The 15,222-nt window shown below is 40.6% G+C and overlaps 1 protein-coding gene across 5 annotated transcripts in view; it reads right to left on the bottom strand.

The window, feature by feature from the left end:
- The window catches only part of COL4A3 (collagen type IV alpha 3 chain), a 104,411-nt gene that overhangs the window by 14,069 nt on the left and 75,120 nt on the right, over positions 1-15,222 (bottom strand). For 2 of the 5 annotated variants that reach the window (XM_090053377.1, XM_090053378.1), the window contains 11 exons: positions 12,885-13,019; positions 12,110-12,208; positions 8,743-8,832; positions 6,663-6,802; positions 5,433-5,559; positions 5,064-5,144; positions 3,976-4,074; positions 2,877-2,927; positions 1,889-2,074; positions 1,151-1,278; positions 504-576 (listed from right to left, as the gene is read on the bottom strand). In XM_090053377.1, coding sequence (XP_089909503.1) covers positions 504-576; positions 1,151-1,278; positions 1,889-2,074; positions 2,877-2,927; positions 3,976-4,074; positions 5,064-5,144; positions 5,433-5,559; positions 6,663-6,802; positions 8,743-8,832; positions 12,110-12,208; positions 12,885-13,019 — 1,209 coding nt within the window. Of the gene's footprint in view, positions 1-502; positions 1,033-1,150; positions 1,279-1,888; positions 2,075-2,876; positions 2,928-3,975; positions 4,075-5,063; positions 5,145-5,432; positions 5,560-6,662; positions 6,803-8,742; positions 8,833-12,109; positions 12,209-12,884; positions 13,020-15,222 lie in introns of those variants that run through there. The other 3 variants (XR_016443133.1, XR_016443134.1, XR_016443132.1) reach the window with 3 other exon arrangements.

Below are 15,222 nucleotides of genomic sequence, written 5' to 3'. Positions count from 1 at the left end.
AAGAGTTGTGATCGTGGCCAGCCTAACAGTACAACCCACCTACACACACAGATAGTTTTACATATAAAAAGCTGGGGAATTGTCAAAGAAATCCTTAAACTAGCTCTATGCAATCTCTGTTGATAGAAATAGCTTACTTGCAGTTCTGCTAAACAAGTGCCAAACAGGAAGATCTGATATGCTATAGGGACTACCTTGCTTTGTTTGTATTTTTCAGTATACTTACTGCAAAGTTGAGTGGAAGGAAGGGAGTCAGAGGTTTTTTGCTATGTTGGTGTTAGTTTTGGCTATATGAATAAAATTCAATCTAGAGAAGGTGGTATATGATCAGACCTAATTATCTGGTGACACTACCCTTTTGCTGTTTTATCCTATTCCTGCTCTAGCTCCAGTTTGCTAAGAACAGCCTTATCTTCTGGTCACACATTGGTTTTATGTTAGATCACAATATATAAGTGACTGCACTTGGTCCACAAAATTATGTCTAATAATTAGGATAATACCTTTTACACCTGGAAATCCTGGAAAGCCAACATCACCTGCAGGACCTGGGTGGCCTGGCACACCATTAATTCCCTGCAGGTCAGACAACAAGAAAAAATATAATAGTTGTATCCACCCAGTGGAAGATATGAAGTCTTTTTATTTTGGATTCAATATGTTGTGGACTGTGACTTTACTATTTCCATTAATTTCTGCAGGTGAACAGAACCAAAAACTGAGTGAATCTCCAAATGGGAATATGAGAATCACCTTTTGCAGAACATGCCGTAACTAGACAGAAAATCTGGCCCTGGTTGTGAACACACTGGAAAGAGCATCCCTGTTGTTTAGAAAATGAACAAGCAGAAAATGAAGCCATGGAAATGTATCTTACCTACCAAGAGCTGTACTGCAGGACTCTAAAACTGGAAAGGCAATGGCATTGCTAGAATTTCATGTTTCTGTGCTCTCAGAAGCTTAAGTACAATAAGCACCCATCTTAAATTCTTTCTTCACAACTTTTTCACTGGAGTATAATTTTCCCCATCACTGAATTTTTAAAAGGGATTAAAAAATGAGGAATCTTTATTCCACTTAGTATTAGACCTGGAGGACCAGTATCACTTTTAAAAGAGATTAAAAAATGAGGAATCTTTATTCCACTTACTATTGGACCTGGAGGACCAGTATCACCTGTAGGTCCTGGTGGACCTGGGATACCATCTTCCCCTCTATCACCTCTGTCTCCTCTTCTGTAGATAGTGAGGCCAGGAGGTCCAGGCATACCAGGCAGACCTGCTCAAAAAGGATGAATCAGTGAAGACAATGGATTGTGATGGTTCCACCAGCATTCTTTTCAATGCAGAAATATGCTCATTTAACAAATAAAACACACATTTTTTTCCCCAGCAACCAGCCCTGCTAACTCAGTCTGGGCTCTAGAGCTTGGTTATTTCCATTTTTGTACCATCACAAATTGTAAAGGTTTTATGGTCCTTATTAGGTCTGCACCATTACCCTTTTACTTCACATCTTCAAATTTGACCCGCAGTGATCCCTATGTAAATCCACGGCCCCACTGAATTGGTGCAGGACATGAGGAGAGTAGGTAAAACAGGGTATGAGATTTAAATACAGGGGTGGGATAAGGATTTTGGCAGATCACGGACACATGCTTTCCGGATTGAGAACGATTACAATATTTTATTTTTCACTTGTATCACACTGATTGTGTGTGATGTTCTACAATGGTAAACAAACATTAACTGGTAAAGCAACTACTTGTTCAATCATAAAGTGCACCTGCCATATAAGTCCCTCTTATCTCTAATTCTATATATGTTAACCTAGTCTTTCTAGCCATTAGACCTTCTTTGAACATAAATACAAAATGATAGCAACACACCTGGTTTTCCATCTATGCCAGCAATACCTTTATTTCCTTTCTGGCCAGTAATCATTTCACCAGGTACACCTGGGAGTCCTGGGGGTCCATTCAACCCAGAAGGTCCAGTTGGCCCTTGTTCACCCATTAGACCTTTAGTACCTGGAAGTCCAGGAAAACCAGGCAGCCCCCTGCCACCTTTGCTTCCTGTGTAACATAAAAAAAGGACAAATGTCCTGGGATACCATTCAGGGGCCACTTACCACTTTTAGAACTATGACAGCAGACAAAATACCCATTTATTATTTACAAAAGATGGGATTCACCCTTGTTCCTTGCAAGGCAAGATGGCTCTGGGAAGGCAGCACTCAGAGTGAAGGACACACTGCTTTTCCCTTGAGACTACACTTAGGAGTTCGCTGTGACTGAAAGTTCTCAACAAAGGAGTGACAAGATGCAAAGAGAAAAGACAGAGATTTTTTGACACCAAGATCCAAAATGCAGTTTTGGAGACGCAACTGACCAAACCAATTAAATCAAGACAGAGATAAAGGTAACTTCAAGTCAGAGATAAAGGGCAGTAAGGATATCAATAACTGGTTCACTTTTGCCCTTAATATTGTTCTGAGATGCTTGGCTTAGATGTGGAGGAAGATCTTTTCATAACTGAGGTAAGTTACCACTACACTAGTATACTGCTTTCTTGTACCCTGATAGATAATGAGTAGGTACAATGTAAAGGCTGTGACCACACCTTTCTGGAGGCACAAAGATGTTTCTGTGATTTGCCATTATTATGACACTTATAAATAAGAGCTCCTGCAACTTAATATATGGAGCCAGATCACTGGTCTTGACTGAAAATTATTTGTGCTCTTTTAAGTGTTCAAGTGCCAATTTAACCATCCAAGGACAGAATTCAGCCTTGTAAAAAAGAGGGCAGGTGGTGGAAAAAAAATAACACTATGCTTAAAAACCAAGGGTGCTATCAAATATTAATAAAGCTCACCTTTAGGACCAGGAAGACCTTGTGGACCAGGTACCCCTAGGCCAAGAGCTCCTGAAAAATAATATCTCAGATGAGTGTAGACAGATACAACAACAGTGATAGCAAAGGATCTGGTACAAGCTGTTATGATGCAACTATTATGTCTCCATGTTTCTGCAGTGATACAAGAGCAGCAACACCCCTAAAACTTCAATCCTGCTTCATCAAGTATCAAGGTAAGTATGATTTAGTTCATTTGTATCACTACAAGATCATGTAGACAAGGGGTGTCAAGTAATGACCATCAGGCTGGATTTAGCTCATGGTGCTGTTCCTTCTGGCCTCTGGAGCTTGTGGAAGGCCAGGGAATGTCTGGACCCAGCTAGCTGGACATGTGGCCCATCACAGAATCTGGGACTACAAGATTCTGTTGGACATTGCCATCAGCAAGAAGACTGAGTGAGAGCTCTGATGCTATAGCTTTGGTTGCTCTGCTGCCTCTTAGCCTGCTGCCTCTCTTATTATTGGCTCCACTTCTGCCACCACCATGGGCCCTGTTGTGGGCCACTGTGGGCCACTGCTACCACCACCGTGGGCCACTGCTGTAGGCCCTGCTGCTATTGCTACTACCACATTTAGATCTGCCCTGTGAGGAGACCCACACAGTTCAGATCAGGTCTAGGATGTTGGGTGAATTTGTACCCCCAGTGTAGATATAACAGTTACATGGAAACAACTGGTATGCACTCCCAAGCAGGAGCTCCCCATTCCCCTTTAAAGCAGATAAAATATATTTGTCCAACTTAGTAGCCCTTAACTTGCCATTGCAAGCTCAAGTTTACATTTTTCTAGTTACCATCTGTTTGTTCAAGTCAAGCCTCCCTGTTTTAAGTATCTCCAAAAATCTTTAGACTAGTTGTGTTCATAATGAAGGCCTATTTTACAGGGATAATTTAGGCATCTCATACAATGCTAAAGTTTGCTTCTACTGTCAGACATTCATATGAGGAAATCCACCTAAGGAACTGAGGAACAAAGCAGGAAATTCCTTGCAGCTGAAGATGAGAAAAGGAAGTCAAGTAGATAAACCATAAGTAAAAAAATTGTTTCAGTGCAGTACCTGATTCTCCCTTTTCCCCTGGAGAGCCAGGGAAACCATCATGTCCTTGGCTGCCCCTTTCACCAACAGGTCCATCAGCTCCAGGGGATCCTACTGCACCTGAGAATTGTAAAGCACAATCTAGTCATTTTCATTTTTACTTATTTGAAATATAATGCTGCTACTTCAAAAAGTCAAATGTGTTCGCAAGCTTTGAATTCACTGACTCAGTCACATGTTTGGGAACCAGGAATAGAAGAAGTACATTATTGTAATAGGTACTTTCTTCTGCTTTCAGAGAAATCTGAGGACTTAGTCCTTCAATGGGATTTATAACCACAAGGGCACAACAACCTTCCTGTTGCACTGTGGAACATTACTGAGCAAGGGAATAGGCTCTGATCTCTACTACACTGTTATATATCCAGAGTTAATTTTGTTGCAGTAGAGCTACCCCACTGACTCAGATCAGGATCTGCTATGGCAATATTTTATCCTAATTTTCCTAATAAAGACTATTTACCCTGCTGTTTTCACATCCAAAAATGTGCCCTATGAACTTAAATCTCTCTCATTATTTACTTACATGTCTCTCCTTATGTTTACTCTAAAATATTCAGTGCTTCTTTGTTATATTAACAATGAACTATCTTGTCTTTTTCTCCTATCTTTTCTCTGATTGCTTCTTATCTCTGGCCAGAACTTTGCTTTTTGCATCTACCTTGGATATCTCTGTGATATTTTGGTAAAGCAGTCTTTTCTTATCATTTATGAAGATATTATGCTTTTCTGATATCTCCAATACACTGATTATTTTAAAAACAAAACACAACAACAACAAATCCAAAGTAATGCTCAAGCTGGGACTGAATTGACTGAATTGTGTTGCTAGACTTATATTGGAATGAGGAAAAAACTATTTTTCCTCTTGGAGGAGGAAAGCAGAACCTATATATTCAGGAACACAGAGACTGCAACTACAAAAATATATACATTCCAAAAAGCTCCAAAAGAAGGGAAAAATTTCAACTGTCTCAAAGAAGTGGGAGAAACAAAAACCAAAATTCAGAGAACTGGAAAACAAGGGGGAGAGAGGATACAAATCACACCTGGAAGGCCGCCAGTGCCTCTCTCTCCTGGTTTCCCTTTGTATCCTTTAGCGCCAGGCTCTCCAGCATGTCCAGGTAGCCCTGTCAATGAAAGAGTTTGGGAGAGAGGGATGAAAAAGCTTAGTTACATTGAATTCTGTTCTGGACTAGTTCTACAATCAACCATTTGCTAGACCTACTGTTACTCTTACTTTGAATCCAAATCAGACCTGGTCTTCTACTGACATAAATTGGCATGGCTGCTTTAACAGCAATAGAGATTTGCCAAATTATACCATCTGAAAACCTGTTCCAAGCCTTTCAATTGGATGATAGTCTTATTTGATGAAAGCATATAAAATCTCACCCTTTCACTGAACCCAAACATACCTGGAGTTCCTGGTCCTCCAAAATCCCCTCTGCTTCCAGGTAGCCCAGGGTCTCCTACAGGGCCTGGCTGTCCTTGCAATCCTCTTTTACCTTTTGTTCCTTGTATCCCTGGGAAGCCTGGGCCACCCTGAAAAAGAGCAGCCACATGCACTATGGGAAGCAGATTTCATTATGTTAAATTGCATACTGGATTATATAGCATTAATATCACATGCCATTTTAAATCTGGTACAAACATATTGTAGTTATTTATTGTGCAATGGTTTGCAGACAGAAAGTAAATTGCAAGAGGTATGTAAAATGCCTTTCTTATACTATCACATAATAGATCATTGACGGTTTCATAGTCCTTAGTTTTTTCAAACACCCATCTAAGGTATATTAAATACCTTCCAAATCAGTCCCCTAAATCTTTGCTCCTCCTTCTCCCCCACACACAGTTTCGCTGGCATCATGCATACATCACTCTCTTCATTTGTGCTGATAAAACTGCTCCTGAAATTAACTTCATCACCTTCTGGGGGGTTGGAATAAACTAAAACTCATCATGTTTAGGTCAATGCCAGGAAAAAGATTATGAAGCAAGTGGGCAATTGATCCAATCTCACAATTCATATGCACTCACACTTACAGTTCCAAGGCTGATTATACCATTATATAGTAAATGCTCAGCTATCAGAGAAATCAGACAGACAGATTAGATGGGTTGTGAGAGTTGTAATGCAATAAATAAAATGATCCAGACTTTATAAATTATTTCATCCAGTAAATATAGCACATTGCAATTAATCTGTACTTGTAGAAGCAGTTTTCAAATGCTCATTAACCTGAACATGTGGCATGGAATTAAAGTACTTTTCTGATTAGTTACACTGTTTAAAAAGCATAAACTTATTTTATATTAAAAAGCACAACCTGGATACCTGACAAAGTTATTTTGTGTCATTACTGGCTTGTCAAAAACAGAATCATAGAATTGGAAGAGACTGCAAAAGTCACCTGGCCCCAATCCCCATACAGAGAAAAGGTACTTTCTGTTCAGAAGCTGACTTTAAACCCAGTCTTCTGGAGAGACTGCAACTATGCTCCTGGGTCTGCTTGATGTAGTGAAGATCAACTTTAAATAGATCTTATTTCTCTGGTGTTCATATATGGATTTTTTTCTGTACTATTTCAGCCCTTGTTTGCACTTTATAGTATACTATTTCATCCACCATCTTCAGACTGTACCTTGGGTCCTGGTCTTCCTGGAGGCCCAAATTCAGGATAACTTGGTTCTCCTTTGTCACCAAGAATGCCATCAATGCCCGGTAGGCCTATGAAACCTTTTGGTCCAGGAGAACCTGGAGATCCACGGTCTCCCTTTGCACCTGGTTTAAGGCAAATATCACTATCATGTTTGAATGTGTCCCATTTATACATCATACTAAGTATTTCTTGCTTAATGGACTACATGTGTAATAATTAACAGTTTATTAAGGATAACAATTTATTATAAGAAAATTTGTTCTGTCAAAGAGAAGGTCACAGGTAAAAAAAGGAAAAGAGCAAATTTAAGACAGCATAGGTTACAATCTACAGTAGGCTTATTACATTTACTAGCTGCAATCTAAGTTCAGCTAAGCATGTGTCTGTCTTTAATGTCAGCAACTCAAGACATTTACCTAACACATTAAGAATATAAGTATAAGGGCAATATACCTGGCATAAATCTTGCATCAATCTGTCATCACAAACATGAAATCGTTCAATTTGAGATGATCCAAAATGAAAATTTCCTAGATCCTGGTATTTCTCCAGCATTTTGCTATGAAGTTTGTGTCAATTATGTGATGTAGGTTGATATGATCATCAATATTTTTTAAATGGACTTTACTTTTATGGGTGCTACTTAGTGCCCACACTTTATTGCAGTTGCACAAGTAATAGCAGTCACTATTGTAGTATGTACAATACTACATCACACTGCATATCACTACAATATGCAACTACTGTCAGGTAGTCAGATGGCTAAACTGTATCATCTGACCTTCCAGTTAATTTCAGGAAAATAATTAGATACTGAGCTAATTAGAAACTGAGATTTTAGAGGTCAGGTAATACAAAAGAGTTTTTAGGAATTTGATCTACAGTGGTAAAGTGACTGTAGAATTTGGCAAGTAATATATAACAGTATGTCTAGGCATAAGTACATGGGGTGGGCTAAATCTGAGTGTTCAAGTTCATTTTTCTAGCCATATTCACATTTTTTTTTCTCAGGTTGATCACTATTCTGCATGGAATAAAATATTCGTTATAATTATACATGACATATTGTGTGCATGTTACATGTACACATCTATATATTAGTGTTACCCCTAGATCCTCTAGCTGCAGTTCACAGAAACCTGAGTGCTAGTTCTTTAATTGGCCTTCTTTTCCACATATGCCAAGTCACCAGGACTCTTTTGCTAAATCTGGGCTCTTCCTCAGATAGTTTTATTTTCCCTATTTGAGTTCTGTTGGACTTAAGAAAGTGACTTGGGAAAGGATATTAGAGAGAGAGGGAGAAAAACAGACATCCAGGTAAGAGTCCTGGTGTCACATGGTAGAACAGCCCAATTTTAGCCTTGCATTTTCTATAAACTGGAGCCTGGGACAATGAACATGTACAATCTGGCTGTTTCTGGCACCTCCTGTCTGGGATAGCTGTGAATTTTGTCTGGTGGCTCCCACACATGCAGAGACATATGCTTTCCTTCTTACTCAAAAAACCCCATGAGTTAATAGGAAAAAAAAGCAATTGATTCATCTTAGCTGGTTTCTATTTCTGCTCCAGTAGTGATTTTTAACATAGGCTCTGTACATCTATCAGAGCTAAAAGTAGTAAATGAATGCACAATATATTTTCAAAGTTTTGTTATTTAATCAGATTTTAATTTTGTTTCAAGTTGATCAATCTCATTTTAATATGATGACAAAGAAATAATGGTATTTATTAGTTCCATATTAAAGTTAATTAGAAGTGTGTGAGAGGGAATGTTTTATTCAGCAAAAATATGAGAGTTAAATTATTATTCAGTAAACATATTACCAAAGGACATGCTGTCCACATCTGTAGCATTAACTGAATCATGACCATGTTCTGCAGTTATAGGTGTTGAGCTCAATCCTGCAACTCTTACTGCAGAAAAGTCAATGGGTAGTTGAGGGAATAACGATTACTTGTCTGAGCAGTGTTACAGGATTATGGCTACAGTAACTGTACAGACATGTGCAAGTACCTCTCTAATAATATATGAGCTTGTAACACTGTTTCAAGGAGAATTACCTGGCCTGCCAATATCCCCTCTCTCTCCTGGAGCTCCTGGTAACCCTTGTTTTCCATGAAATCCTGGCGGACCAGGTAATCCTTTAGAACCTGTAAAATGACAAAATGGCAACAATTTCAACATATTTCTTTTAAACTCTGGCCACTCAGTACATGTCCCATGAACATGAACAATATCCAAACAGTTATTGCTGGAATCTCCCTGAAATGTATATATTTTAATAGTCTAAGATAATTTCTTCCCCTTCCCTAGCACATAGCACATTTTGTCATTATCATTATCAATGCTGTTACTGGAACACCTTGGCAAAGAGAACCATCCTGCTTTTCAGCCTCAAGAGGGTAACGCTTGCAGTCACTGTTAATTCTTCTTTCCAACCCCAATTCACTGGAAACTTTGTGGTTAATGAACAAGATTGTGTTCACTATAAATTTTTTCCCATGTTGGCGAGTTGGTCTGAACATCACTTAATCAGCAGGCATGTCTACACATGTGCCTGACTGCACAGTTGTTACTAAGTGCGAAGGCAAGTACTAAATGACTGCACAGTAATTGCTGGTACAGTGCAGTCCTAGGGCCGCACACGTCATTTCTGACCCCAATGTACAGTTGTAACAGCATCATGGTTCATGCCCGCTGATGCTATGTCGCCATAGCTTCTAGTGTAGATGTGCCCACTAAGTACTTCACGGCACAGTTAAAGGATGTTTAAGGGGTTTTTTGGGTAGCTTGGGAAGATTTTTCAAGCAATTTTTTTTTTGGCCTGACCTTGTGCCAATTTACATATGTGCCAATTTACATACGTGCCAGCTTGGCAATGCTTTTATCTAACTTAAATGTAAATTTGATATCCATATGCCTATGTGGCAGGGTACTGTTGGTGCCTGCCACTTTAAGGGCTGAGCCAAGCAGCCAACAAGTGATTGATTGTGGCAGCCATTTTAGATCCCTGGCTGCCTATATAAACAGGGCAGTTCACTGCTGGCAGGATCAAGGCAATAACATGGCCTGGCTGGAAGGCTACATGCAACATCCTGGAGGTAAGGGTAGGAGCTGTAGGGGATGGTTTGGAGGCTCCTGGTCCTGGGCATGGCCTAAAACTGCACCCTGCTTGGAGTGGGTGCCCTGGTGGGGTGCTCAGTGGGGTGGGAACCCCCAGGAAATGCCAGGTCGGTTATCACCCTGGTGAAAGGCAGGTAGGGGCGCCTTAACCCCAGCCCTCACCTTTGGGTGGGGCATTTACCATCAGAGCAGGGTAGGTCAGGTAAGCTTCAGGAAGTGCCTGAGCCTGCTGGAGAAGTGACCCCACAGGGCCAGGCATGCTTCAAGAAGCACCTGAGCCAGGAATGGGGGACCCTGATCCCTAAGTGCAGGCAGGAGGCATAAACCCAACTGAGGGACTCAACTGGTCAATGCTGGGGCTAGGACCAGAAGGGTCAAAAGGGCCAGGGATCCACTGTGAGAGACACCCATAATGAGCAAAGAAGCTCAGGGTCCCGACTGACCTGAGACGGGACCAGGGCTTATACAGAAGTCAAAGGTCCCATGACTGGGGCCACAGCTAATGGGCAAAGGGGACGGTTGAGCCAACTGCCCGAGATGCCATCTGTGAGGCTTGGGCCGTGGTGTGGGGATGGAACAGAGCCATGGATAGCCCCCCTCAATATCGGGGTGTAAAATGGGCAGCCTCCTGCTTTAATTAACAACTTAATTACAGCAACACATGGCAGGAAAGACAGGTGGGCAGTGTGCCCAGAGGCAGATGGGAAACTAGCTCTGTGGCTAGTCAGGGACCCCACTTTGCCACAGCTTAAAGTCTGTGCTTGTGGTGATGTATATATAGGCTGATCCCACTATTCATGAAAATGGCTTGGGTTTGCTTCTGTTTCACATGAGAAGCTGAAGACAGGTGCAGAGCTGAAGAACTGGTAATTTTTCTTGCTATTTAACTTTTTCCCCATTCTGCTGGTATTACCCTCTTTCTAGTGCCTAGTTTGGACATCAGTGGGTGTACTTGCCATTAAGGTGATATAATAAACTCCTGCACAGTTTATGCCAGAGTCAGCAGCTTCCAGGTGCAACATTAGCACATGCGCCCAGAACTTCAGCAGTTTGTGCTGGGGCGGAGCAGCCTAGGGGTTGGCAGAGGGGACTTCAGTCCTGGGCTCTGGGTGGCAGTGTTGGGCGATGGAGGGGCTGGATGGGGCATAAGGGTGCTAAAGTGCAGGGCTATGTGCCACGCAACCCCTATCCCCATCTATACATACATTTCAGCATGTGTAATTACTGTGCTGTAAGATAGTACTGTCCTTGGCAGTGCTTTCCTACAGCAGAGTTAATTAATTTACTGCACGCTAATACCAGCACATGTATAGACAGTGATGCTTTACTGCAGAGATTATTAGTCAACTCCACAGTAAAGTGCATGTGTAGATGCACCCAGTGAGAATATCTAACATGGATTACTGAAATCCTGATACTTACGGTTTTTCAGAGAAGTCCATACTTATTTTTAACTCTGTAACCAAATACCATGTTTTTTGGAAAGAATAACTTCTTCATACCTCACAGATATGGAGAACAAGTATTCATGATCATGCAATGTGGTATAAGTATTTTATCAGCATGAATTGAAAATAATGATATATTCCTAGTGACAAAGACATGACTGACTTAATTAATATGTATACTATTCTAATCAAGGGCCAGTACATCTTTTGCAATATACCATCATGCACAGAAAAAAAATATGAAAAATATTTTTAGTAGGTTTTATGCTTTTTATGTTGTTCTTTTTCAGGCTAGTTTTCCTATAAATCCAGGCAGCCTTTGTACTATAATCCAAACACATAGCATTTTAGATGGAAAGAAGAATTAAAATATAAGAAACGTCTAAAATACATTTGTGTCAGTCATACTCTATTCTATATTGTCAAAATTTCTCACACTTGCTTTTTAAAACTGGATTCCAATTTTTCTCCATTAATAGAAGGCACGAGTTTTTATTTCAGATGGTTCAGATATTTTAGATTTAAAACAAATTATTGTTTGGACTTAATATTGCTTTGTGTGGTCTGTCATACCACTGATAACCTGGTTTACCATAAGAATCCCACATTTGGGAGAAGAAAAGAAAACATTTTGGTGGCAGATTTTTTTCCCCAAATGGTAGCTGTTTGAAGTTGTCAGAGTTCTGGAGTACTAGAATAGTTTCAGTATAGTTAGAAAGAGTATAGGTGAGGTAATAAAATGTATAAGATTAATGCATTATGTGGTTCTAGCTCCTACTGAATATCTTACATGTAACGTTGTAAAATATACTGCTTTAGAAATTGAAGCTTTAATTTCCTAGCAGATGCTGTATACCTGGTGGAGCAGGTATTCCCTGTGTCCCAGGGTCACCTGCTAATCCTTGTACACCTTCTGATCCTCTTACTCCTCTTAGACCTGCTCTTCCTGGAGATCCTATAACAGGAATTGCATTAAATAAAGTTAAAACAGAATCTTATAACATTAGCAAAATTCTCTCTGAGAAGCAGCAGTGACGTTGAAAAAGAGCCTGCATGGAGTAATTTGGAATTACGCCCTTGCAAACAAATGAATTCCAACACATAGAAGCCCTATGCTACTGATTCCAATATTTTTCAAAAAAGGAAAGAACCTGAAAATGTCCATAGGAAAAACCTATAACAAAAAGGCCAGATTTGTAAGAAAAGAAGTATGTGCAACTTGTGTGCAGGTATGATAGCTCACCTAGCAAATACCAGGGAATCTCTACAAATCAGGTATTTGTGAATATGCTCAATCCTTTTGCTAATTAATACCAATTTATAAGTATTAAACATATGTGAATGTATGCATAAATATGGCCTATGCCTAAACTTCATACCACTACTGATATAACTGACGTGACAAATTTAGGAATGTGTATTATAATAAGGAATTTAAAATTAACATCAGTATTTTTAACATACTCTATAAAAACATAAACAGCTATGTGTGCTACTCAGCACTCATGTATTAAAATGGTGCAGAACAACTTGAATATTACAGTAGCCTCTTTTCATGAGTTAGAACCTGATATTGTATCATGAATTATTTATTCTTAATTGTTTTCCAATTCAACTAAAAATAACTGTACCTTTTGATCCTGGTTCTCCTTTATCCCCAACACTTATTCTACTCAACACTGGGCCAAGGAATCCTTTATCACCTTTTTTGCCTTTTTCCCCCAAAGACCCTTCTGCTCCTTTTGGTCCTGGAAGACCATGGGAACCTGTCAGGACACATAATGATACATGCTGAAGAAACTGGACAAGCAAATAACTTGCAAAGGGGCAAGGGTGAACTAGTGCTTTCAAGGATGACTGTCAATGGAAATACTAGCACAGCTGTAGAACCAGCTTCTGCATGAGACAGTGACTGCACAGTAGCCTGTGACTACTGCACAATAGCATCGCATAGCAGAAAGAATGACATAGGGCTGCTGTGCAGTAGTCTTGGGCTACTGCACAGTCATCAAAAAAAGCCATTTCTCGGTGCTGCTGTGCAGTAACTCCGGTTACTGTACAATCATTTAATATTTGTTTATACAAGTACAAAATGGCTGCATAGTAATGACTGCACAGTCAGTATATCATGTAGATATTGCCAGTAGAAAGTGAAATGGGTGTCTTCTTTTCCTTCAGTTAGCATATGAGAGGCCTGATCATTTCATCAAGACTCCATTGACCTTAATAGGAGTTGTATTTGCAAGTGACCGGATAATCAAATAATGCTGTCGTATTATTACTTAACTGATGAACTGCTTAATGATCTGGAATGAGTTTAGCATGCTCACAAAAAAAATAAAACAAAAGTTGTACAAATAAAAAAATTATCATATGGAGAGAGACTGGGCACCACACTTCAAGAGGGATGTGGCTAACCTTGAAAGGGTCCAGAGGAGGGCCACTTACATGGTCAAGGGGCAGCAGACCAGGCCCTACAAAGATAGACTAAAGGGCCTGAATCTATTCAGCCTCCACAAGAGAAGAATGAAAGGGGATTTTGTGGCTATCTATAAACTCACCAGGGGGGACCAGCGGAAAACAGGTGAGGCTCTGTTCCCCTGGGCACCACCTGGGATAACAAGGAATAAAGGCCACAAATTGATTGAGAGTAGGTTTAGCCTTGATATCAGGAGGCATTAATTTACAGTTAGGGCTTCCAGGCCCTGGAATGGGCTCCCAAGGGAGGTGGTCCTCTCCCCTCCCTTGGGAGTCTTCAAGAGGAGGTTGGATAGATATCTGGGGTATTGTGATCCCAGCACTCGTTCCTGCCCAGGGCAGGGGCTCGGACTTGATAATCTGTTCAGGTCCCTTCCGACCCTAAAAACTATAGAACTGAGTGGAAACGAGTGGGGGTTTTTACTTTAAAAAAGATGCTGAGTTAGTGGGGACAGGCATATAAAATATCATAAAACAATAAATGGTAGATAGAAGGTAGATCAGTATCTTCTTTGCTTCATATCACAAAAAATAAGGGAACAGTCAATACAATGAAAAAGGTGGCAAATTCAAGACTGATAAAAATAAATCCTTTTTCTCCTAGCGTATTGATTATGGAATTCACTGAGGCTAAAAATTGGGCAAATTAAAAAAGGTATTGCGCATTTACATATACAACCAAAATATCATAACTATAACAGTTACTCCTAACAGAAAAGATATTGGAAAGAATTAAAAAGTCATGTTTTACATCTCTACTAATCTCTAACTACAAAGGTCTTAGGATCAGACCTTTGAGAGGGAAAAAATTATTCATTTACGTAATTTATGTTATCATGTACCATCCTCTGAAAGATCTAATATGGGCCAAGAAGATACAGTACCCAAGTAGATCATTCAGGTTTAGATAGATCAAGAAATGAATCCAGTATAGCCAGGGGTTGGCAGCCTTTCTGGAGCGGTAGGCTAAATTAGTGCAGCTCACTCTTAAGGCAGGATGCTACTTATAATCCAGACACTGTCACTCCCCCTGCTGCCACTATGTTCCCAACGTAGGGCATGTGTAGATGAAACGGGGGACCTAAATTGAAGCGGTGGGTTTTTAAAAACACCACTTCAATTTGGGGCCCTTTAAACCCTCATGTCGTGCACACACCCGAACTTACTTGCCTCTCCGGTGGTGGGGAGGGGCGGGTGAGCTGTCAGTGAGCGGAGTGGTCCCTGGGTTGCAGGACAGGGGAAGGGGGCTGGTGCTTCCCTCTGCAGCAGTGGTGGCCCCCCCACAGGTAGCAACTGCCTGCAGACACCTGGCTCTAGCGGTCCCAGGGGCCACGGCAGCTGCAGAAGGAAGCACCAGGCCCCCTGCATAGCTCAGGCAGGCAGGCAGATTCCAGGGGGAGGAAAAAAAAAAAAGATCAAGCTCGCTGCTTTTCTTGGGCAGAGCCTGCCTTCCTGGGCTGCTGCCAGGCTGCCTGCACAAGCTTCAGAGCC

Source organism: Crocodylus siamensis, chromosome 6 (assembly GCF_052110815.1).
Source record: "Crocodylus siamensis isolate JL-2025a chromosome 6, ASM5211081v1, whole genome shotgun sequence".
In the NCBI taxonomy this organism is placed as follows: Eukaryota; Metazoa; Chordata; order Crocodylia; family Crocodylidae; genus Crocodylus; species Crocodylus siamensis.
Note: the sequence above shows the minus strand (reverse complement) of the source record. Positions and strands in the feature narration are given on the sequence as shown.